At 43.5% G+C, this 25,761-nt stretch overlaps 1 protein-coding gene across 1 annotated transcript; it reads right to left on the bottom strand.

Annotated features, from left to right (window-relative positions):
- Nucleotides 1-5,620: 5,620 nt before the first annotated feature.
- Nucleotides 5,621-25,539, bottom strand: SMIM3 (small integral membrane protein 3). Its single transcript, XM_005897331.3, has 2 exons — nt 25,241-25,539; nt 5,621-6,950 (listed from the first exon to the last, which is right to left on the bottom strand). Exon 2 carries the CDS (start codon nt 6,937-6,939, stop codon nt 6,757-6,759), a length of 183 nt encoding a protein of 60 aa, XP_005897393.1. The 5' UTR covers nt 6,940-6,950; nt 25,241-25,539; the 3' UTR covers nt 5,621-6,756.
- Between the last annotated feature and the right edge of the window lie 222 nt (nt 25,540-25,761).

Raw genomic sequence — 25,761 nt, 5'->3', positions numbered from 1 at the left:
GTAGATATCCACTCTTTGTTGTACATGACCCAAGTAATCGTCGTGTTCAACAACACAACAACTTTCATATTGGATTTTTTCCTAACACAATTCTAAGTGTGTTTTCTGAGGTATAAATCTTAATTAAAAGTATAAGTATAAAAAAAGACTCCAGTAGTGGAAATTCTAAAGCCACTAATAACAATTTAAAATTCCTTAAAATATATTCCTTATATTGTTGTGACATGACTGAGCACATATGCACATTTGGTGTGATAAACTTAATTCATATATTGGGACCCAGAAAATGGAGGGCGACCCCATGGTCCAGCCTACATCACCTATTGAAAACTCAGTCACTTACTGGAAATACAAGGAATCCCGACATTCACCAACCACAACCCTCCAACTCAGCTTTAGCTAGCTTACCTTACCCTAATTTCTCAGATTGTTTAGCTGCTGTGATATTATAATTTATAAGAAATACATATATTTGGTCATTCAGATGACTGAAGTGTATTTCTCATATATTTTTGGTCTTCATCCACAGTTCTGACTCTCAACTCCCCAAGCCCTTCGAATTTCCTGAGCAGTAAGAGCAATACTCATTTGTTATAATATTTGATCTCTTGTTCTCAGTTCCCGAAAACCCTTCAGAGCTATAAAGGTGAAATAGGTGTCTTGTTATTCATAATGAGCCCCTTTTCACCACATCTGGGTTATGTTCATGAGGTGATTTTTGGAAAGCAGCTAAGGATGGGGGCTGGGTGCCAGGGAAACCAAACCCAGGAATAGAGGGGTGGAACTTTCAATCGCACCTCCGTTTCTGGGTATAGGAGAGAGGCTAGAGGTTGAATCACTCACCAATGGTCAATGAGTTAATTGATCACACCTAATAATGAAGCCTCCATAGAAACCCAAATGGAGGGGATTTGGAGAGCTTCCTGGTTAGGAAAGCCAGAATTTTTTTAAGTTCCTGCATACCTAGCCCCAGACTCCGTGAGGACAGAAACCCTTTTGTTTGGAAACTTGCCCTATACGTCTCCTCATCTGGTTGTTGATTGAAGTCCTTTAATATCCTTCTTAATAAGTGAGTAATGTAGGGAGTAAATTTTCTGAGGTCTGTGAGCTGTTCTAGAAAATTAATCAAACACAAGGAGGTCAGGGAAACCTCTGATTTATAGCCAGTCAGAAGGACAGGTAACAACCTGGGCTTGCAGTTGGCATCTGAAGTAGAGGGTGGTCTTATGGGACTGAGTTCTTTCCCTGTAGAATCTAATGCTATTCCCAGGTAGATAGTGCCAGAATTGAGTTGAATTATTGGACACCTAGGTATCTGAGAATTGCTTATTGGTGCAAGGAAACCCCTCCCTCCCCTGCCCCCCACCTCTCGCATGTGCACACACATGTGCACGTATGCACACACACACACACACACACACACTTTGGGATTGGTTTTGGTACAGAAGCTTAATTGCTCCATGGCATATGGGATCTTAGTTCCATAACCAGGGATTGAACCCATGTCCCCTGCATTGCAAGGCAGATTCTTAACCACTGGACCACCAAGAAAATCCCTCTTTGTTTTTAGATAACATAAGCATTGAGTATTTACACAGGCCCGGCTCTCTATAAATATTTTAAGTCCAGAGCATGTCATGATCCTTCCAGGGGCCCTGTAGAGATAAACATGATCTCCTTTTACTTATAAGGGCAGCGAAGTTCCAAGACAGCTATTTTCAAGAAACACACTGGTGAAGCCAGAGAGGAATTCAGTCTGCTTGACTTAGAAGATTTTGCATGTAAACAATTCACTCTATAACGGTATCTGTCCAAATGTAAACACATACAATCATTTCTACGATTTTGATAAATATTGTTAGAGACCTGTTAACACAGAAACTTTTTTTCTAGCATGTAAATCTTTATGGAAATTGAAGAGTCTTTCATATACCTGAATTAAATTATTTGTGTGATTTAGACAATGTAAAAGTTGCTTCTTCAACTTTGGGGATTAAGGGTTTCAAAGGAAAATTTATTATTACCATCATCATCTCACAATCCTTTTTCCATTCTCTCTCTTTAGCAAGAGTCATGTAAAGACCTGACTAAAGTTTAATTTTTCTTAAAGATTTTGAAGATTGTGCTCTTAAAAGTTTAGAAGGCCATTTCTGTGGAGAATTAAAACTTAGAAATTGAAAACTTGGTATTTTACTAATTGTGAATTGGTTATGAAATAATTTCTGAAAGGAGGAGAGGTATAATTTTTATACTAGTTCTAGGGCCATTGGTGTATTTAGTGCCAATCCTCAGGGGGTCAGTAGGGAAATTTCTCATGGTTTTAACTAGTGATTTTTAAAATCCCACCCATTAGGATCACAGGTGTTTTTACATTTGGTGTTTTACTTTGGTATTTTTACATTATGGGCTACCTGACAGTTACCATTATTGAAAGACTCCTATGAGTCAGACGCTGGTCAAATCCTCTACTTACATTATCTCATTTAATCCTTCCCATTAAGGATCAGAAGAAGCTGTCGTGACCATCAGACAGGTGGAGAAACTGAGATTTGTCATACAGATCACATTTATTGAGTATTTGGTGTGTTTTATCTTTCCACCTTGCACCTGTGACCTCACTTAATACTCATAACAATTCTGTGATGTAAGTGTAATTTTACATCTATCTTACAAGATGAGGAAATTGAGGGTCAAAGAATTTATGTTACTCGCCCATGACCACAAAGCTAGCGAATCACGAAGCCCATATTCTTCAGGCCCTTGCTCTTAATCTCCTGCTATACTGACTCCGAGAAAGGGAGGGAAGGAGGAAGACAGCCAACACCTAATGCAAAATGTGAATCTTCCACTCAGAGATGATGGGATGAGATAAGTCATGAGAGCTATCTTCAAAATGTTCAGGCACTGTCACAAGGAAAACGAATTTGATCTCTTCAGGGTGGCCCCAAGAGGGTCAAGCTGCTGCCCCTGGGTCCCCTCCTCTCTCACTGAAAGGAAGAATTCTGACAGTAGTTTCAGCAAGAAAATGATTCCTTTTCCCTGAAACACGGTTCTCCGATTTTAACCTGCTCTCTGATCACCCAGGGAGGTTGTTTTTACAAAGCAGACACTCAAGACCCTCTGCCAGGGATTCTCAGTGAGTGTGAAACAGGGTCCTGAGGGCTGCGTGTGTTAGCAAATGCTCCTGGGTGACCCTGATGCAGGTGGCCTAGGGCCACACATGTGTGTGTGTGGTTAGTTGCTCAGTCACATCCGACTCTTTGCGACCCCATGGACTGTAGCCCTCCAGGCTCCTCTTTCCATGGGGATTCTCCAGGCAACAATTCTGAAGAGGGTCTCCACGTCCTCTTCCCAGGGATCTTCCCAATCTGGGGTTTGAACCCAGGTCTCCTACAATGCAGGTGGATTCTTTACCATCTTGAGTCACCAGGGAAGCCCAGGGCCACACAGAGAAACACCAAATAGGCAGCAGCTGGCAACTGTATGGTTAATAAGGGGGTTCCTTCATTTCAGGGGAGGCTGGGTTGGGTGGTCCCTGTGTTACTTACATCCGGAGTCTCTGAAGGCAGAAATGTAAAATAAACTCTTGAGCTGCCAGAAACATGATAGGATTGCCTGGAAATTTCTGTGAGCTGACTGCTCCACATGGAAAAAAAGAGCTCTATTGCCATCTGGTGGACTGCCTAAAAGTCTTCATGTTCAGAAAACCTAAAACTGTTGGAGGGTTTTCTCATTTAATTCTGATACCATCCACTTTTTGTTTGTTTGTTTCAATTAAGTTTTATTAGAGTATAGTTGCTTTACAATGTGTTAGTTTCTACTGAACAGCAAAATGGATCAAATATATGTATATATATGCCCCTGCTTTTTCAGATGTCCTTTCCATTTAGGTCACCACCGAGCACTGAGTAGTGCTCCCTGTGCGATGCAGTAGGTTCTCACTAGTTATCTATTTTGTATGTGGTATCAGTAGTGTATATATGTCAATCCAATCTCCCAATTCATCCTACCCTTTCTTTCCCCCTGGTATCCATATATTTGATCTCTACATGTGTCTCTATTTCTCCTTTGCAAATAAGATCATCTATAACATTTTTCTAGATTCCACATATATGCATATAGATAATATTTATTTTTCTCTTTCTGAATTACTTCACTCAGATACCCTCCAGTATACAGACCAGGAATATGACTCAGGAAGGCTGGGCAGCACACACAGCTTCGGGCCCATACCCAGAAGTTTCCCAGTCCACTGCTTCTTATTGGATTCACATCAGCACCGCCAATGCCTCCAGTGGTTAAGACTCTGCACAGTTTCTATCCCTGGTTGGGGAACTAAGAACCTCATGCTGCATGGTCAAAAAAAAAAAAAAATCCATAAAAAAAAAAGAGCACACGTGGGCATGTGGAAATGGCAACCCACTCCAGTGTCCTTGCCTGGGAAATCCCATGGACAGTGGAGCCTGGTAGGCTACAGTCCATGGTGTCACAAAGAGTTGGACATGCCTGAATGACTGAACACACCACATGGCATGGGGCACACACACCCATTGGCCGCCTTTGTAGCTGAGGCTACACAGTGCCAGCCTCAGATGGGTGAACACAGCCTGATAGCCAACCTCCCTCCCTCCCTTATTTAGTTCCCCAATGGCTCAGCAGGTAAAGACTCTGCCTGCAATGCAGGAGACACAGGTTCAATCCTGGGTCAGGAAGACCCCCTGGAGAAGGAAATGGCAACCTTGGTATTCTTGCCTAGAAAATCTCACAGAGGAGCCTGGCAGGCTACAGTCCATGAGACCACAAAAAGTCGGACACAACTTAGCAACTAAACCACCATCACCAAATCATGTATGAATCTCTGGGTAAAGTTTAGTTAGGAAAATGGGAGTTTTCCACATTCAGTATAGTTTTTACTTTCCAGCCTCTGCCACCCAGGAAGGCATGTTGGAATATAGGTACTGAGCAAACCAATCAGAATCTTATATGTCTATCCCTCCTTGACCATTTTCTCCTAAACCTTCCTCTGTTACTTCTATACTACATTCTGTTCCTGGAAAGAATTGTCTGTTCCCACTGTCTCCCCTTCCTAACCTCCCGTCCTTCCTTCACTTACAAAGTACGGTTGCATCCTTCTCATAGTCGGTTGATATCACATGGCCTTTCAGTCTCCTTGCTTTGCCTCCCCCTTCCCCTTCCACTCCTCTTAGCCATCCTCCCAGTACTGCATTAGGGCCTAACTCCTCCCGGTCTGTACTCTGCCTGGGTGTTCCTGTCCCCCTGTGTAGCATATCTACCATACACAGATAATCCCCCCAAACATAATCCCAGGTTTCCAGTAGCAGCCTGAAAGGGTCCACCTGCATATCACAAGCACCTGAAACTCAGCATATTCAACCCAATACTAAACTCATCATCTTACTTCCAAAATCTGTTCCCCTCCCTGCATTCTTTGTGTAAAGCACACAACTACTCACCCACGAGCTAGACCCCTGGAAGCCAATTTCATTGTCCTCTTTCCCTTTCTGTTCCAACATTCAACCTGTCCCTAAGGCCATAAATTCTGTGGAATCCTCTTACTGAGTTTAACAGGTGCTGTTTAAAAAGAAAGACTTCAGACATGTTCATTCTACATTCTAGCACTTTATTGGAAATTAATTGTGTACATCAATGAAATCAGATCAAAGTAAAAGTATATAATTTTCACACAATAATATCCTGATAACCTGTGCTATCTTCTTACATAATTTAACCAATCTCCAGATGCTCCTGGTTTTGACCAAAAAGCTCAAGTAGTCCAGAAATCTCCCTATACATATAAATATAAGTCATAGCATTAAAAATAAACATTGTTGTTTGAGTTAGTTTCAAATTCCTGGGAACATCTCTTAAAATATAAGCCTATACCTTGGAATGGTTGTAGTGTTGGCGGGAGGGAATGAAGGGAGTATGTGTTATGCAGGAGCTGGGGCAGAGGAGCTCACAGGGGATGGGGACTGAGATCCTGAAAGCTGGCCAGGGAACTCAGCCATTCTGCATTTGCCAACACTGCTTGAGTGTCAAAGCTTTGCAAATCTAATGCAAAATGAAGTCCATCACCCCAGATCCCTTGTCATTGCCAAAAAATGGTGGAGCCCCCTCCAGATTGCACGGGGGCAGAGCTTCTGGTGTCCTGGGAAGATCCACCCATCTCCCTCCCCCTGCCACACTTAATTCCCTCCCAAATTAGAAAACTCGAGGGAGTGGCACCTCAAAGAAAACAACATTGAGCCACATGCTGTTGGTCCCTTGGAACGAGGTCCCTTGGAATGAAGTTTTTGCTTCATTTCACCTGAGGGTCACTGGCAAGGCTGCTCTGCCCCAGGGTCTCCCTCATCACCTTGAAGGCTCTCATCAGTAATAAGGGTCTATGGTTCTTCAAAGCTGATCAACAGCCAACAGTTAACACCTGTGAATCTGCTCACTAACAAGCTTTAACCTCCACCAGGTCATGGGTTCTCACAACCCCATGAGGTAGGACGGCAGGGAGCATGATCCCCGTTTGGAAGATAAGGAACCTGGAACTCATGGAATTAGGTCCCTGGACCGAACTCACACCGCTGGCCAGTGGCAGAATCAAAGCCAGAACTCAGGTCTCCTCACATGTCGAGCTCCAAAGTCCACGCTGCAAAGTTCCCCCTGCTGCTGTTCTAGGAAAGGGGAAGATGCTGGGGGTCAGGACGCTGTCCTCATCCCTCACCCACCCCTCCCGGGAGGTTCTCAGACGGCCCCATTCAGGATGGGATGGGATCGCATGCGATAGATGATGACTGCGGTGGCCGGGCACAGCAACAAGGAGGTCATGATGACAATGGTGGCCAGGATGATGAGGACAATGACCCAGACGTCCAGGATGTGCTTGGGGAGCACAGCTTCCATGGGGATCTGGCTGGTGGCTTCCATGCTGCTGCACTCTGCACAAACAGGAAAGAGCAGATCACCGTTCTGTGCCTTCTCCCTGCCTTCCTAGTGGGATGGAAACCTGCTCTAGGAGTCAGAAGGTAGGTCACCTACCAGCTGCTGTGTACTTATTGATGTCGCCTGATTAATAATAATAAAAGCCTCATTTACTGTGGGCTTCCTATATGCCAGGCCCTAGGCTAAGCACTTTATGTGTATTAACGCACTCAGTCCTTACTTCAACCACCAACCCTCTGAGGTAGGGACTATTATCATCGTGCTTTTTTATTTCTTGGCCTTTATCTTCAGTTATTTCCACTTTAGAGATGAAGACACTAAAGCCTTAAAAGGTGTAGATGTAGTTAATTTGCCCAAGGAAACAAAGCCAGATGGCTAGGACTCCAGAGCCTCCATGTTGAACTATTAAACTATCATACCCCCAGACTGTTCCCTCATCTGTAAGGTGGAAAATTCATTGCTTTTGGTCCTGCACCCCTTCTCCTCTTCTGGTAACAGAACCTCCTTTTTCCTGGAGAACCTACCTTTTCTGTGTGGTTTAGTTAAGGCACGCACCTGAGCACAGGGAAAGACTGTGCCCTAAGCTTGGCCGTTACAGATCTCCAAAGCCTCTACTCAGGGATAGGCAAATAACTCGGGCTAGGTCAACCAAAGTCCTCCCGGAACTTTTGTGCGCAAACTATTGAGAAAGATGATGCTTTCTGTTGGGATTGCTAAAATGAAAGGATGTGAGTCTGGAAAGGATGGGCATGGGGCTATCTCACCCACATGTGAGAGCATGTCCTAGACATGGAAAGAGAAGTGGAGTCTTGACAACTTCAGGTGAGCACCCCAACCCAGCCAATCTGACACTATCTGCAGCCCTGGACATCCCCGGTATATATGCGAATAATACTCTGGTTTTGCTGAAGCCAGTGTCCGTATAGTTTCTCTCACTTGCAGCTAAAAGACGTAAATCAGTTGTCCCCAAACTTTTTGATTCACAGCATCCTTTGTGTCAGTAATTTTCTCACAGCACTCCAGGACAAAAGAAATACCTTGCGGTTCCATTTGTCATGTAGTTAGGTTCAATTTACTAAGCATTTATGTCCTAACAAAGGCATGGCTGTTTGCAAAAAATAATACACACAAATTGAAAGAAAAAAGTCTGTATTTCATTCTGAGCCAGTTACTTCCTAACGACACGTGTGCAACTGTGAGGCACTGCACAACTTCTTGAGCTGTGGAGTCAGATGGGATGGGGCCGTGCTCGCTTCCTCTTCCACGTTCATTTGTGCGCAGTGCTTGCCCTATCATAGCAACCGCCAAAGACTCAGCATCACAAAATGTAGCACCACCAAAAGGAATGCAGTATGATTAATGTCAGACTGTAAACTGTCTTGAGCTAGTAGTTGTCACAATGTCTGAGAGGTGTCACATGTCAATGTTCCTGTCAAAAATTTTAAAGATCCCGCAGCCCCCAGACACACACTTTTCCAGTGAGTTCTCTTTGGCTCCCCAGGTAAGTATGCAACCCGAAAGCCACAGGTGTGATACATTCTCTGCCCAGAAGTCACAGGCTAGAACAGTCTCCTATGGTTCCTTCTAGATCTAAAAGATCTATAATTCTGTGATTCAAGGTCCTGGGCAAAATTCCCAATTTCAGTCCTATTTCCTGCTTCTCCTTGCATCAGTAACCTTTCCTTTTTCATGGCTTTGGGCTCTGTGCCTACTGTGGTTGCGTTAAGTAAGTTTACTGATTACCATACCCGAGGTACAGCCTCCAAGACGTGCATACCAGGAAGTTTGTTTCTGTACCATTTGCTATAGAAACCAACACAACAGAAGTAGCCATATATAGTAGAGTATATCCATATAATGGACTACTGTGCAACAATTTCCATTCATTTATTTAACAAATATAGAGTGCTTGCTATACACCATGCATTGTTCCAAGTCACTAAATGCCATAAACCATGCTAAGTGAAAACCACCTTAGGACAGTTTAAAAAATGTCGATTCAGAGTCCCATTACAGAGAATTAGACGCCAGAGGGACCTTGTTCCCCATGTTTCCCAGGTGATTTGAATGTGCAGCTGGGTTTGGGAACCCCTGGACGAGATGATCTCTATGGCTTCTACAACTCTTCCTGGCTCCATGTTGTGGGAACTGATTCCTCTGTACTCTGTAGTCGGTCTGGATAGATGTGGGCAAGTTCTAGGATGGAGGAGAGGCCTCTGGCAAGGCTCTCCAGGCCACCAGATTATCAGTCAGGGGGATTATCAGGCCTTGGAGGAAGAGGCACAGGCCGGCCCTGCCTCAGCCTCAGAAACAAGGTCACTTTCTCCAAGGTCTAAGGTACTGAAGCATGAGTCACAGGAGAAGCACACTGTTGAAGAGAGACGGGGTGGGGGAAATCATCCGTTGTGGCCTCCTGATTACATCAATAGCTAGCTTGCCTTGGGCCAAAAGAACCCCACAAAAGCCCTTTCTGGTAAACCCATTAACATCAAACAGTCTCTGGAACTCCAAATGCCAGGAACACATAATCTCCCTGGCTGATTTTCATAAGGAAAACCTGTTATTTACAGGAACTTGAGCTCCAGGGCTGATCCACAACCAAAACCCACTGAAGCTAACATCAGCCTTGTTTCCTAGGTGGCAAAACTGAGGTCCTGAGGTTTTCCCTCAACTTCAAGCCCACCCCCTTCCAGAATAATCACTCAAAGACCTAAATCTGATCAGATCACTGACCCTAACTGAAACAAATCAGAACAAATAGATGAATAAAAGAAACTCGGTCTCTAATCTGTATTCTAGACTATATCACTATTATTTTCTCACACATGAAATTGTTTAAAACCCAATCACAAAAACAGATAAAATTGGAGCTGCTCCAGATTGCTGGGGAGGGCCCAGAGAGAGTGGGTTGGGGGTCCTATCTCATCAGCAGAGCTGTATAAACATCCTTAGAGCAGGCATTAAACACTAGACACTAGGGTGCCCACCCCCTTCATATAAACAATTCAAACTAAAAGCAATACTAAACCGTAACACCAAAATGTACATTTTATGATGAAATTGAAGTCATTTTTTTCTTGTAACTGAAAAAATCTGTGAACATAATTTTTCCCAGCTAGCCTGCTCACTTGGTACAGCAGAACTGTTTAGCTGCTCCTTGACCCCTTGGGCTTCTCAAAACACAGACTGAAAGCCACCGGCCGTAATGTTCTCTGAGGACCCTTCTGGAGCCCCTGTTCCGGGGCTCTAAGGCTGGACATACACACGGCCACGTGTCAGAGGGCACCGGGGGCTCCATCTCCCTGTTTCAATCCTCTGAGTGCTCCCACGTGCTCTCTGATGACCTGTTCCCTCCCACGTAACAGAGATTCCGGTCACTTCCACCTCTCCCCACTGTGAAAGAAAAAAAATTTTTCCCCAAAAGAGGAACTACACAAACCATATGTTCAGCACTATTAATGGCATGCTAGAAAATTTTACTTGAGAAAAAGCAGGACTCAGCTAAGCTGCTGCTAGCTGACTTCTGTTTGACCTCTGGCATCTGGGTGATTGGCGCCTTGTGAGGATGTAAAACTGTTTCTTGATACATCTAATGAGTAACTATAGATCAACAAGCTCATTGTTTGCTATGCAGATATATCACTTGTGATTTCTGATTAATAGGTCATGTCAGAGGATATGGCACAAACCATGTCATAAATTTAACCTTATCGTTGATTAAAAATACAATGTTTTTATGACCATGGGAGGCAAAACAGCAGTCAGGCCTAAATTCTTGTTAACTCAAACTGGCATACTTTATCTGCTATTTACCTCATTAATGAAAGATGAACTTTAACATATATTCAATGTTTATCTAAAAGACTATGTTAAAGTCACCCTGAACGGACAAAGAAGCTACTGCGTTGTCAATCACAGGTGCCTTCCAGGCCCTACACCACCTGCCCTGTGACCTGGAGACACCCTGGCTCCACTTTAGACCACAAACTTAAACAGTTTAGACAATTCAGTGGAAAAGTTAAGAAACCCAAAAGGACTATTTTATATCTACTAACAAGACTAAGTGAAAGAGTAAAAAATTGTAGTTCCTTCAAAGGAGGAAAACATTGTACCTTCTCCAAAGGTAAAATATTCATCCCATCCATCAAGTAGTTTATTTGGTCCAAACTAGGAAGGAAAGCAATGGCACCCCACTCCACTTCTCTTGCCTGGAAAATCCCATGGACGGAGGAGCCTGGTGGGCTGCAGTCCATAGGATCACTAAGAGTTGGACACGACTGAGCAACTTCACTTTCACTTTTCACTTTTATGCATTGGAGAAGGAAATGGCAACCCACTCCAGTGTTCTTGCCTGAGAATCCCAGGGACGGGGTAGCCTGGTGGGCTGCTATCTATGGGGTCACACAGAGTCGGACACGACTGAAGTGACAGCAGCAGCAGCAGCAGCAGCAGGAAGGAAAGTGCAGGTTCCCTGCTGCCTGATTCTGAAACATCAAGTTTTACTTCTGGGACTGTTTTTCTTAAGCAACTGAAAGTTTGTTTACAAGATAATAATCCTTCCAGTCAATTCTATCATCTGGCAAATCTTCTAGTGCCAACTATATATATATATTTATACATATATATGTATAAATTTCATAAATTAAAAATTTCTACAAGTCAGAAGTATTAGAATAACTGAATTCAAAGTGTCTCATCTGTGCTATCTACCTTTCAACTGTGAGACTCCCTTCCCCCACAAGTAATTTTCACCTCTCTGATAGACCAATGTGGTTTTTGGTTGAGCACTATCAGGACTAGTAACTCTATCTAGGGCCCATGGGGCCCACTAGGCTCCTCTGTCCATGCGATTCTCCAGGCAAGAATACTGGAGTAGGGTGCCATTTCCTTCTCCAGGGGATCTTCTCAGGGGTTGAACACGGGTCTCCTGCATTGCAGGCAGATTCTTTACTGTCTGAGACACCAGGGAAGCCCCAAAATCATAGTAATAACACACAAAAATAGCAGTGGCATAAAAATGAACACACAGATCACTGGAACAGAATGGAGAGCCCAGAAGTAATCCCACACATATAGTCAATTAACTTACTACAAAGGGGGCAAGAATATACAATAAGGAAAGGATAGTCTCTTTTACAAATGGCATTGGGAAAATTAGACAGCCACATGCAAAATAATCAAGACTAGTATCTTACACCATATATAAAAATTAGTTCAAAGTAGATTAAAGACCTGAAACCATAAAACTAGAAGAAAGCATAGACAGTAAACTCCTTGACACTGCTCTTGGCAAAGATTCTTTGGATCTGACTCCAAGGCAAGAGCAACAAAAGTAAAATTAAATTAGTGGGACTACATTAAACTAAAAAGCTTCTGCACAGCAAAGGACACCATCAGCAAAATAAAAAGGCAACCCTATTAAATGGGAGAAGATATTTGCAAAGCATATATCTGACAAGGGGTCAATAATCAAAATATATAAAGAACTCATACAACTCAACAAAAAAAATTGATTAACAAATAGGCAGCATGGTAACCATAGTCAAGAACATTGTATTGCATATTTGAAAAGTGATGAGAGTAAATCTTAAAAGTTCTCATCATAAAAAATATTTTGTAACTTTGTATGGTTACAGATGGTAACTAGAGTTATTGTGGTGATTATTTTATGGCATATACATATTGTGAATCATTTATGTTGTACATTGATATATTGTTATATGCCAACTGTACCTCAATTAAGAAAAAGAAAAAGAGAATCTGTAAAGATTAGGATTTTCACTTCTGGTAATGTCAAGCTAGATAATTTTGACCTGTTTTCTTACTGAGGACAACTAGAAAAATTAGACCCCCCAAAAAAAAATCTGCTCAAAGGCACTAAGAAATAGCAAAATAATGAAGAATTACCAGGCTAAGATCTGGGGAAGACAAATCCAGGGAGGTAAGCCTGGTGTTTGAAGCAGCATCTCCCTTAGTGGAGGACGGAGACTAACAGTGTTTCTGACAGACTCAGGAGTATAAGACTGCCAAGACAGAGAGAACAAAGCCCTTGCATTTTGGGTTTGGACTTCAAAGAGCACTCTTAGTGCCAGGAGTGAACAAGAAGTATACTAAACCCCAAGACTGCAACCCAGCTTTGAATCATCACAGTCCTTGAAATTGAATTAAGCTTGTTCTAGATTGCTAGCACCTCCAGGTGTCGGCAGAAGCAAACTTACATCCACTGTAGAGGAGATAACAGCACAATTCAAACTTTTATTCAAATTTCTTATTCAAATATAATGTCCAATCATAACTAAAAATAAGCAGCAGGGAAAAAAGACAAAACGACTAGAATGGAAACATCAGAAACAACAGACAATAGAAAAAGACTTACAGGGGCTCCAGATATTGCAGTTGTCAGACACACACATTTTAAGTAACTTTGATTAATATGTTTGAGGAGAAAATAAAACAAGATTGAGAATTTTGACAGAGAACTGAAAACTATAAGAAAGAACACAACAGATTTTTTAAAAGAGCCAAATAGAAATTCTAGAACTGAAGAATACAATAATTGAAAATAAAAATTCAGTGAATAGGCTTAACAGCAGATGAAACATAGCCGAAAAAAAGAATTAGTGAACTGGAGGATCAGAGGGAAAAAAATATAATGATGCAGGGAAATAAAAGGATGGAAAATAAACTGGGTGAGGGGTATAGAGGAAGCAGTGACACAATACAACATCCATGTAATTGGAGTCCTAGAAAGAAGACAGAATGGGGAAGAAAAAACATTACAGTAAGAAATAGCAGAATTTTTCAAAGCTGATTAAATATATGAATTCACAAACTCAAGAAGCCCTATAAAGTTCTAGTTAGAGCAAGTAAAATCCATAGTTAGGTGCATCATAGTAAATCTGCTGAAAATCAAAGACAAAGAGAAAAAAAGATTATATTCAAGTGAAAACCAATTAGACTGATAGCTAACATCTCATCAGAAACAATGCAATCTAGAAAACAATGATTTCTTTAAAGTGAACAAAAATAACTGAGAATTAAGATGAAATAAAATTTTAGATAAAATAGAAAATTTAAATATTCAATAATAATAAGGAGAAGAAACAGAATCAAAGTGTTCTTATTTTCTGGGAAAGGGCAAAATAACTAGTAACACTGAACTTTGTGAAATCAAGGATGTATATTGTAATCTCTAGGGTAGCCATTTAACAGTAGTAAATGGATACATAATTTCCAGAGAAAACAAGGGAAGGGGAGGGGAATAGAACGTGTGACACAAATAGAAAGCACATAAAGAATAGTAGATTTAAACCAAAACTAACAAAAACTATCAGAGTATATAAAAATATAAATACCTTTTACAAGAGACACATGGGGGTTCAGAAATATTGAAAGTAATTGGAAACAAAAGAAATACCATCCATCATGAATTCTGTAAGCTAGTAGAGCTGTTTTACCATTGAACAAAGTAGACATTTAAGTAAAAAGTATAACTAGAGATAACAAAAGATCCAATGATTTTTAATTTTTATATACTTAATCTCAGAATTATAAGAAATAGACAAATTTACAATTATGGTGGGGGAGTTCAATACATCTCTCTCAAATATTGATGGAACAAAATACTTTTAAGAATCACCTAAGGACAAAGATGACTCTTTAGTATTTTTTTACAATATATGATTTCAAATAGAAAAACTAACTTAAAATAAGTTAAATTTAAATTATTTCCTCAATAGCTCAAATGATAAAGAATCTGTCTACAATGCAAGAGACCTGGGTTTGAATCCTGGGTCAGGAAGACCCCATGGAGAAAGGAATGGCAACCAACTCCAATATTCTTGCCTGCAGAATCCCACAGACAGAGGAGCCTGGCAGGCTACAGCCCATGGGTTTGCAAAGAGTTGGACATGACTGAGCGACTGACACAACAACAATGCATAACTATATATTCATGAACAGTATTGGAAGAAAATAACTTGGAGGATAATTATATAAGAATAAAGGGAAGCATAATATATTGTGTTCCAAAAGCAAGTTCAAAGCAGGGTAGTTTTAGTGTAGGAACAAGTAAGTTTTAGAACTGATTTCATATGCTAAGTCATTTGACCTGACTCAGGAAAGAATATGCTCCAGTTATAACTGCAAACAGGCTATTTCTGTAAAACAATGACAGGAAGCAGAATTCTAAGATGGCTCCCACAATCTGTTCCCTGGAGTTACCCTGTGATTAGGTTAGGTCACATAACAAGGGTGAGGGATTTTGCAGATGTAATTAAGGCCCCAGAATTGCTGGCTTTATAATCAGAAAGATTACCTTGGGTGGGTCTGACTTAATAAGGTGGAAGGCTAAAAGAAAGCTGAAACCTTCCCTAGGTCAACGATACTTTTCTGCTGGCCTTGAGGTGCAAGAAACAAATCTACCAACAACCCGAAAGAGCTGTGGGCAGATTCTTCCCTATTGGGTCCCCAGATGACAGGGCAGCCTGGCTGACATCTTGACTGCATCTCTGTAAGGACCCAGCTAAACTGTATTTGGACTCCTGACTCAGGGAAACTAAGATTATATATGTATGTTTTAAGCCACTAAAGTGTGGTAATTTGTTATGGCAGCAATAGAAAACTAATACAGCAATATTACATCCTACTGAGTGTTCTGCGGAGATGAAACTTCTTCAAACCAATGATATTCTAGAAATCTACACAGGATTTAGACACTATCTACTTTAGTCTACCTTCCATTTTACAGATGAAGGACATGGCTTACCCAAGGTCATCAAAGCAATTTAATGGCAGGACTCAGGGGACAACTCAGGTCTCCAGATTTGCAGCACTCTCTTTCAACTCCATCACTATCCCATTTCAGATGGGAGTCAGGAGAAGGCAGTGGGGCAGCAGGTTGGAGTAAGCAGTGATAGAGAATGAACTAATATAAAGAATGAGAGCCAGCCAGGCTTCCTTGTTTTTTATCAAAGTATAGTTGATTTACAATGTTGTGTTAATTCCTGCTGTATAGCAAAGTGATTCAAGTTATACATATATATTCTTTCTCATATTCTTTCCCATTGTGTTTTATCATAGGATAGTGAATATAGTTCTCTGTGCTACACAGTAGGACTTTGGTGTTTCTCCATTCTATGCACAATAGCTTACATCTGCTAACCCCAACCTCCCACTCCATCCCTCCCCCAACTTCCTCCCCATTGGCAACCACAAGTCTGATCTCTATGTTTGTGGTCTGTTTGTATTTCACAGGTAGGTTCATTTGCGTCATATTTTAGATTCCACATATAAGTGATATCATATGGTATTTGTCTTTCTCTTTCTGAATTACTTCACTTAGTATGATAATCTCTAGTTGTATCTATGTTGCTGCAAATGGCATTATTTCATTCTTTTTTATCGCTGACTAGTATTCCATTGTATATATGTACTATGTCTTTGGGCTTCCCTTGTGGCTCAGCTGGTAAAGAATCTGCCTGCAATGAGGGAGACCTGGGTTCAATCCCTGGGTTGGCAAGATCCCCTGGAAAAGGGAAAGGCTACCCACTCCAGTATTCTGGCCTGGAGAATTCCATGGACTATATAGTCCATGGGGTCACAAAGAATCAGACATGACTGAGCAACTTTCACACTTCACTCACCACATCTTTCTCCACTCATCTGTCAATGGACATTGAGGTTGTTTCCACGTCTTAGCTATTGTGAATAGTCCTGCTATGAACATAGGGGTGCATGTATCATTTTGGATTAAAGTTTTGTCCAGATATATGCCCAGGAGTGGGACTGCTAAACATATAGTAATTCTATTTTCACTTTTCTGAGAAACCTCCATACTGTTTTCCACAGGCTTCTTGACTATACCTTTTTACTGTAAACACCTAGGGGGAACTTTGGGCTCAGAGTCCTAAGCAACTTCCTCAAAGGTGAGGCAGTGAGATGGTTTTCCAGAAACACACAGACACACCGCTAAAAAGCAAAGCAGGGTCCTGTCAGAATCAGTCATGGATAGAATTCCACCCTTTGTGTTTCATCTCTTTGACTTAAGGTCCAAATGCAAATCAACCCAGGGAAGAAGGGAAGGGTAAACCTTGTAACTTATTTACTCCTCACCATGGGGAAGAACATCAGAGAAGAGAGGGAGACACCAGAATCCTACTTGTAATGAGAGATTTCACCAAACTGGAGGGGAAAGCCAACATGCATAGAAGTTGAAAACTGGGAGCGGAATGGACTTTGCCTGGATTACAGTTCTTCCCCAGCACTGATTGTACCCAGCACAGTTGTCCTCACAGACTGCCTTCCCTCTCTACTCAGTGGTATAGGTACTGAATAAACATTTCTTAAATCAACAAATTCTCAAACTACTGTAATCTGGTAAGGTGATGGAAGTTCATAGAAGTATAAAGAATACTTGGAAACAACAAGGAAATATTTCTGAAACACTCAGACTACACAGTAGTGTTAAAGGCCAGACTAGGAGGCCAGTTGGCTTGGATTTAAATGTGGCTGTTTTAAATCCAAGAGATTTACCACTTTCTAGCTGACCTGCCTTGAATAAGTTACTTAACCTTCCTAATGATTCCATTTACTCAGCTGAAAACAAAAATGGGAAAATAATAGTCTGCCTTATAGGGTTAAGGAGAATTCCATGAGATAATTGCATATAGTACTTAGTAGTGTTCTGACAAACAGTAAGCACTCTACAAATGTTCATCCTTTGATTAACAATCCCTGACTACAGGGACTCTCTGGCCTAAGCAAATATTCACCCGCTTTGGCTAGAGTTTGGTAACATCCCAACTTGGACTGTACTTCACTTTATCAACAAAGATGATAGATCCTTAAAAGTAAAAGTGTTAGTTGCTCAGTCATGTCTGACTCTTTGCAGTCCCACGGACTGTAGCCTGCCAGGTTCCTCTGTCCATGGAATTTTCCAGGCAAGAATACTGGAGTGGGTTGCCATTTCCTTCTCCAGGGGATCTTCCCGACCCAGGAATCAAACCCGAATACCATCTGAGACGTTACAGAAGCTGATAGATGCTTAATCCATATTAATGATGTTTTTTTAATCAACCAGCAGCAGCATTGGTTAGTCTGACCTATTTTTCCAGTCCAAGTATGAAACTAGTAGAGTAGCAATTCAGTCTAATTCAATAAACATTCATGGCACTGTGATTAACACTGGGGAGTGGGTGTGGAGATAAATACGGTGCTTTTCCTTAAGAAGCTCACACTCTTCTGGAGGAAAAGACATTAATTACAGTCACAAATTGCAATAAAAGGCAGAGAAGTAGACTGAAGGTACAAACCATATGCCATCTCCAAGCAGGAAAAAAAAGCAGAAAGAGTACTTGATTTGAATTCTGTTTTTTACCCATAGAAGTGTGACTTTGGGCTAGTTATTTAAAATTTCTAAACCTTGGTCTTCTCATCTTCCAAATAAGGACATTAGAAGCATTGCACTGCAACATCCTATTGTGAGGATAATAGGAGATAATATGTATGGAGTCCTAGAAAATTATAGATGCTCAAAAAAAATATTAATTCTCATGCCTTTGTTTTTGTCTATGTAAGATAGAAGACTTCACCCAAAAGGGGGGTTTTGATATGGACTTTGAAGATATGTAGGAGTTCAAAAGAAACAAACAAGGAGAAAGGCAGGATTAGTAGAAAACCATCATCAACAAAGCCCAGAGCTGACGAGTTACTTGGTATATTGGGAGCATATGTAGTGCTAGTGGCTTTGGCAGGAAATCTAACCTTTAAAAGCTCCAGTCTCATTTGTAAAAATGGGAATAATATTAACTAATAATAGTAACTTCTTCACGGGGATGCCCTGAAGTTGAATGAGTAACGCATACAAAGTACTTACTTGGACACTGCCTGGTACACAGTAGTGTGTGTGCTTAGTTGCTCAGTCGTGTCTGACTTTTGCGAACCCATGGAATGTAGCCCGCCAGGCTCCTCTGTCCATGGGGATTCTCCAGGCAAGAATACTGGAGTGGGTTGCCATGTCCTCCTCCAGGGGATCTTCCCAACCCAGGGATCAAACCCAGGTCTCCGGCATTGCAGGCAGATTCTTTACTGTCTGAGGCACCAGTAAGGGCTTCATAAATGTTAAACTGAGCTAGCGACCACAGCTCCTAAAGTCACACAAAGTTCAGTGGCCCCTACCACTGAGTTTAGGCACCATGACTGCTCTGTGTCTGATCAAGAAACTGCAGTGATAGTTTCATAAACAAACAGCCTTTGATGTCTTCCCATCTTTAACCTTCCACCGGAAATGCACACTCTCCACATCTGAACCGCAGCTAACAGTTAACTTTTGAGAGACTGCCAACGGCTATCCAACCGGTTTTACCACCAAGGAGTTTTCCAAGGAAGAACACAATAAAAGAAGTGACTTCCTGCTGCTTCAAGCTTGATTATGCCACAGTGGGAGAAAAGGCAGATAGAGGCAGGTGACTTCCTGAAGGTGTGGACTTAGTCCATAGCTCTGACTGAGCACCAAGTGCTGCTGTTTTCTTTCCGCTAGACACGGAAGCCACAGAGGAGGCAGCCAGAACCAGCTCTGAGTCGCTGAAGCTGGAGGAGTCTCTTGAAGCATCTTGCAGAATGTCAGCAACAAGGTAATGGCTCACAGGGCAGTGGACCAGGGGGTTTACCTGCATGGCCTGGTTCACAGCACCTCTTCCCGAGGCTCCACCCTCAGAAAGAGCTGGTGGGATCGTCAGAAAAGAATGAAGCACTTAGGCCAGACAGAAGGGATCCCACTGGCCACCCAGTAGCTGGGCTACTTAGTGACTTATATCCTGAGGGCTGGTCCCATTTCAAGACCTTTTTGTTTGCTGTTCGCTCTTCCTAGAATGCACTTAGATCATCTTAAATCTTCCCTTCAACATGCAGTGTCTCAATGACCACGACCTCAACTTTTAAACGTTACGTCTTTGAAAAAGCCTTTCCAGACCCTCTCTATTAAATTACCACCTTCATCCACTAGCCATTCTCTGTCTCATACCTTGTTTTATTCTCTGCACACACTTTTCACAGCCTCAGATTGGCCTCTTTGCTTGTTTGTTTTTATTGGCCATCTTTGCTGACTCAAATGCAAATACAAAGAGAGAAGAAGCAAATACAAAGAAGAGAGAAGTCTCTTGTTCACTACTGTTCCCTCAGCACCCATCACAGGCCCTAGCACACAGTAAGTGTCCGATGAATATAAGACTGACAAAGAAATGAATATGGACTGGGGAACATTAGATTTGACTTAACTCCTGGAACTTAGTGGGGGAGGTCCAGAAAGGATGTTTACCCCTGTTCAATGACCTTAAAGTCAAAACATTATCTTTTAAATAAAATGACACCCTCTGATTCGATCTCTGTACGTTCCCAAAGGATTATGGGGCCGCTTTCTTTCCCAGTTCATCCTATATGTACTAGACAAACAAGCACTGGCCTTTCTGAATAACATCCTCTAGACTTCCCTCTTCCCGACTTGCTTGGGCTGGTGGTTCAAATTCAAGTTTCAATTCCTTGTGCTCAGGGGCTGGGCATTGATGTAGGTGTAGGGGCTGGGGACTTGCTGCCCAGAATATGGAGTTTTCTCTCACTGTTCTCTAAAGAGGACAGGGAGGCTGATAAAAGGGGAGGGGATTCCTCATGCCAAGTCCAGTGTGAAATGGCCATCCCAGCCTCATATTTACTCTTGGAAACAGTGTTATAGTTAGCCTCAAGCATTTACCAACTCAGCAAGGAGTCCATTTCACCAGGGAGCTTTGTCCTAAAGAAAGGGGCCAGAGGAAGGAATGGGCAGGACACACAAGTATCAAAAATGTGAAACAAATAAACCAGAGGACTTTCTCCAATGACCCCAGGTCTCTGGGGAGAACTCTGTTCTCGTTTTACCCCAGTTGGCTTCTATCGCCTTCAAAATTCTTAACAGTACAAAGACTTATTCCCTGCCTGAGTTTCTATCTGCTCTTCTGTGGCTGGAAAAATGGAAAAACACCAAGATATTTCAAAGACTTTAGAAATCAAGCCAGAGCTATTCACGACTGCACGTACCATCTGACCCAGCCAATCACAGAGTCTTAGAAATCAGCAGGGAGCCAGCACAGGAGAAACCCAGGCCCAAATCCACAGTATCCTGTTTAAGCCTCCACCGTCCACCATTGCTATTTGCCACTGACTAAGTGCCTGCTGCTGCTGGGCTGACAAATGACACTCTCCATGAGGTGGACTGTTGGGGAACTGGGGGGAAGAGGGGTGTCACTGATAGAGCTGCAAGTGCACCACAGTGGTGGAAATCTCCTGCCAAGATGTGTGATCCAGAACAAGCCATTCTCCTAAAGTGGGCCTCACTGTATGTGGTAGGCAGAAAGACGACTCCACAGAGATCTGCATGTCCTGGTCCTCAAAACTTTGAATATGAACAAGGAAGCATGACTCAGAGGGAGGAGCCAAGGCAAAGGGACTTTACAGATGTGATTAAAGTTAAGGACTTTGAGATGGGGAGATTAGCCTGATTACCTAGGTGAACCCAATCTACTCACATGCATCCTTGAAAGTGAAAAGGAAGGCAGAAGAGTGGGAGAAATATGATAGGAAAAGGATCTGACTCACTGTTGCTTATTTTGAAGATGGAGAAAGGGGGCTATGAGCCAAGGAATGCAGTGGCCTGAGAAGAGGGAATGCCTCTCAGCTTGCAGCCAGCAAGAAAACAGTGACCTTGGTCTTACAACCACAGAACTGAATTCTACCAACAACTCAAATACGCAGGGGACCAAGTCCCCTCAAAGCTCCAGAGAGAAACACAAGCTGATGATGCCTTGATTTACTCTAAGGAGACCCATACTAGACCTATGATTGCTAGAACTGTATCACAATATATTTGAAGCCATTAAATTTGTGGTGATTTGTTACAGCATTAGAAAATGAATGCAGGGTGCGATCTTGAGTATTTTCCTCTTTCAAACTGAGCTTCAGTTTCCTGTAGGTCAATAGGAGAGGATGGACAAGGTGACCTCTTAAGGGCCAGCTCTCAAAGACTGACTCTGCTGCCCCTAGATCCCTGCCCCAGTCAGGATGGCGTTGGGTTGAAAACCAATCAAGAAAATCTAGAAAAGAGTGAGGGAAAAAGATGAATCTTTAAACAGCCCCAAGATGTTCCCTAAGATGCCACCAGGGCACTCAAAGAGAAAAGTCTCCTGTTTTGGCCCCCTTGTTACTTCTCTGACCAAGAAGAAGGAAGCGGGAAGTCTGGGAGGGCTAGACAGATGCTTCACAGTCCCTCAGTAGAGGCCAGAGCACCAAGTTAAGAAGGATCTTCCGTCCCTATAGAGGTTTGTTGAAAAGTCCTGAATGTCAGTGTCAGCCTGAGGCAGGGAGTTAGGAGGCGAGATGTGTGTGCCAGATGTGTCATCTTGATCGTAACTGATCTGGGGAGCCCGGTTGTCTTCTCTGTCTTTTTGCCTCCTTCCTCCATGTCTTTTCCCCCTATCCTATCCTATGCAGTGGGTCATCAGCAATTCACATGCCCAATTAGCCCACCAGGATCCAAATCACCAAAATAACGAAGCTGTATGTGTACACAACTAAGCAGTTTGAAGTACACAGTTTAGTCACTGGATCTGTTTTGTTGCTTTCTGATATGCCAAGAAGTCATAATTCTGACCTGTTACCCTTCCTGGTTCCCTAACTCTTAATCTTTACACCAGATGTACATCACTCTCAGTTGAGGTTCACTGTCTATGAGTGAGATGAACTGATACTAGGGGGCCTAGTGATTCACTGGTCAAGAGGCTGCCAAATTCTCAATTAACTCCCCCAGGTCACCCTGTAAGTAATTGACAGAGGCAAGATCTGAACCTAGATCCCCTCAATTACAATGAGGTTCGGAGTATAGGCCCCAAAGCCAAACTGCCTGGGTTCAAACTGCAGCTCTGCCACTTACTTCCTGTGTGATATATGTAAGCTACTCTCTCTGGACCCCAGTTTCCTCATCTATAAAATGGAGGCAATGATGATCCCTACCTCATAGGATTCTGGTAAAGACTAAATGAGTTAATACATATAAAATGCTTAGAATAATACCTGGCTAATAGCAAGTGCTCAGTAAATGTCAGGTGGCTCAGTGGTAAAGAATCTGCTGCCAATGCAGGAGATGCATGTTTGATCCCTGGGTCAGGAAGATCCTCTGAGAAGGAAATGGTAACCCACTCCAGTATTCTTGCCTGGGAAATCCCATGGACAGAGGAGCCTGGCGGGCTACAGTCCATGGGGTCACAAAAGAGTCGGACACAACTTAGCAACTAAACAATAACAAATATGATTATTGTTACATTATTCAGCTTACCTGGCCAACCAGGCAGCCGTCAGCAGGGTGTGGTAATACTAGTGTTTACTCTTACAAACTGTGAGTGGGAGGACACGTGCCTGTCTTTGATACCACTGCCAATAGCAACAGTGTAAGACAGTCAAGATAAAGATCCTCTGTCCCCGGAAATATTTTCTGGGTTTCTATTAAAACATAGAAGAAGAAACAGAAGAAGTGCTTTCATGGAGAAGAAGCAGAAGCACTCTTCTTAAAAGAAGGGTCAGAATATGGCTGGGAAAGTATCTAAGGTTGTACCTACCTCTTATTGTCCCCTTAGTCTGACACCTCAGAGCCCAGTATGTGACCCAGCCGTACTCAGCTCCCAAAGTAGAGCATCTGATTGGTTTTCTGTCTCAAACACCTCACCACAGCCCAGGGATTCTCAGGCTGGGCCAGAAATGGGAAATCCCCAGACCTTTTTGTGTGCTGCGGAGCCCACAGTGCTGACGCGCTGAGTGGTCAAGTGTTGGGAAGATTTGATGGGGCATGACTTATAACCCCCGTGGCATGATTCATAACCCCGAGACCGCTGGAAACTCGAGGTCTCCGCTAGAGCAGAGAAGCATTTCTCCTTGGCTTTTCTTGGGTTTTACTACAGAAGTACCTGATGTCCTGACGCCCAGCTGGGCTGTTTTGGATGTGCTCAGAGGATTGCTGAGTGGCCTGAATAACCCCAAAGCACATCCCATTTAACCACAGACACCCAACTTTTCCACCTCCACTTCTTTATTTTACGGGGATGGCAAAGGCAAGGTCCAGATATGGATACCCCTCAAGGTACTCAGAGTGTTTCCTGACTCCCAGGGAAACAGTTCTTCCCACCCCAACCCCTTACCCCACGCCTACTCAGGCCTTCACAGTCCTGCGGGATTATGGACTATTTACCCCCAACAGTGGGATCACAGATCCTAGCAGATGATCAGGGAATCTTCCATGATTGAATAACTGAGGGGCTCTCACCGCTGCAGCCTAGAGCTTCGAGGGAATCTGTAGATAAATGGGTCACACAGGAGCCCCCAGGTGCCTACAAGACTAGAACAAGTGAGTCAGGAGCTGCATGAATAAGAGCCCAGACTGGCCACTCAATTCAAAAAGCAACCTTAACAGTTGTACGAGGTTTTTAAGATTTATATCTCTCTTTCATTCAGTAGGCAGTATTGGGCGTCCTGTGCCAGGTGCTGAGGATGAGAGACAGAGCCTACCCTCAAGGAATTTGTGGAGGCGGGTGAGCGGTGCGGGAGAACTGGCAGTCGGAACAACCCTAAATAAAGAGGCAGGAGGAGCTTGGGAGGAAGGCTTCTTTGTCTCCAAGATACTTGGAACTTTCCCTTTCTCATTTGATCGGAATTCAAAGGGTATTTTTCCCATTTCACAGGCAGAGAACTGCTAGTAACAAACCACGGCTGGAACCCACCACCCCTGACTTCCAACTCCGGCGCCTTCCACGCAGGGCTCTGAGAAAAGTAAGATAGAAAGCCTGCTGCTCTGGAGGGTGCAAAGACCCAAACTGCCAGCGCAGCGCCCACAGCGGGTGCGCTAAGGCCGGGAGCCGAGCTCCGCCGCCGCGCCTGGAGAGCAAAGAGAGAGCAGAACCTGCTCAAGGACGGGGCGCGCTTCCCCCTTTCCTCCCGCGACCACAGGCAGGGGCAGGGAAACGCGGAACACACTTGCCTCCCGGAGGGCTGGAGCCCACCCATACGAGCTCCGGCCTCCCGGGAGGCTCAAGATCGAGCGCCGAAGGTCGCTGGAACTTAAGGGCGGACAGAAGGAGATAAGAAAAAGCAGAAGTAGTGAAGAGGGAGAAATGAGGGGGGAAAAGGAGATAAAAAGAGGGCAGTTGGGAGGGCACTTGGGTAGAGGCAGCACGAGAGCCGGAGCCCACGAAGGGCACCCGATGACCCCACTCACCCGAGATCCGCGCAGCTGCTTTGAAAACCCGCGGCCACCGCCGCTGCTGGATCGTGCCAGGTCTGCGAAAAGTTCCTGGGGCAGAGGCAGCTGGAACGCTTCTCTAGATGTCCTGGGGACGGCGGGCTCCACAGCAGAGGGATGCGACCCCTGGCCCTCGGACCTCGGCCGTCAACGTGCCGGGTAGCTCGGAGCCGCGGGCAGGCGGGAGCGCGCAGGAGTGGCCGGCACGCGCAGCTCGGCACCCGGCTCGCTGTGCTCGGGTGGTTGTGGAATGCACGGCCGCCAGGGACCGCCCCGGAACGCCAGGGCCCCGGTAGCTGCAGCCCCTCCCCCACCTCCCCAGGAGGCTGCACAGGAAAGAAGAAAGTGAGTCTTGGTTCCCGAGAGTGCAGCTTGTCACGCGCACGCCTTGTGACCTTAGCAATCACTTCTGTCGAGGATCTCCATTCCCTTGTATTGTAAACCAAGAGAGAGTTGACCTAAAATGTGTCCTCAGTGATCCTTTTCAGCTGTAGTCT

Source organism: Bos mutus, chromosome 7 (genome assembly GCF_027580195.1).
Source record: "Bos mutus isolate GX-2022 chromosome 7, NWIPB_WYAK_1.1, whole genome shotgun sequence".
In the NCBI taxonomy this organism is placed as follows: Eukaryota; Metazoa; Chordata; class Mammalia; order Artiodactyla; family Bovidae; genus Bos; species Bos mutus.
The sequence above is the reverse complement of the archived record's forward strand: the minus strand, read 5'-3'. Positions and strand labels throughout refer to the sequence as shown.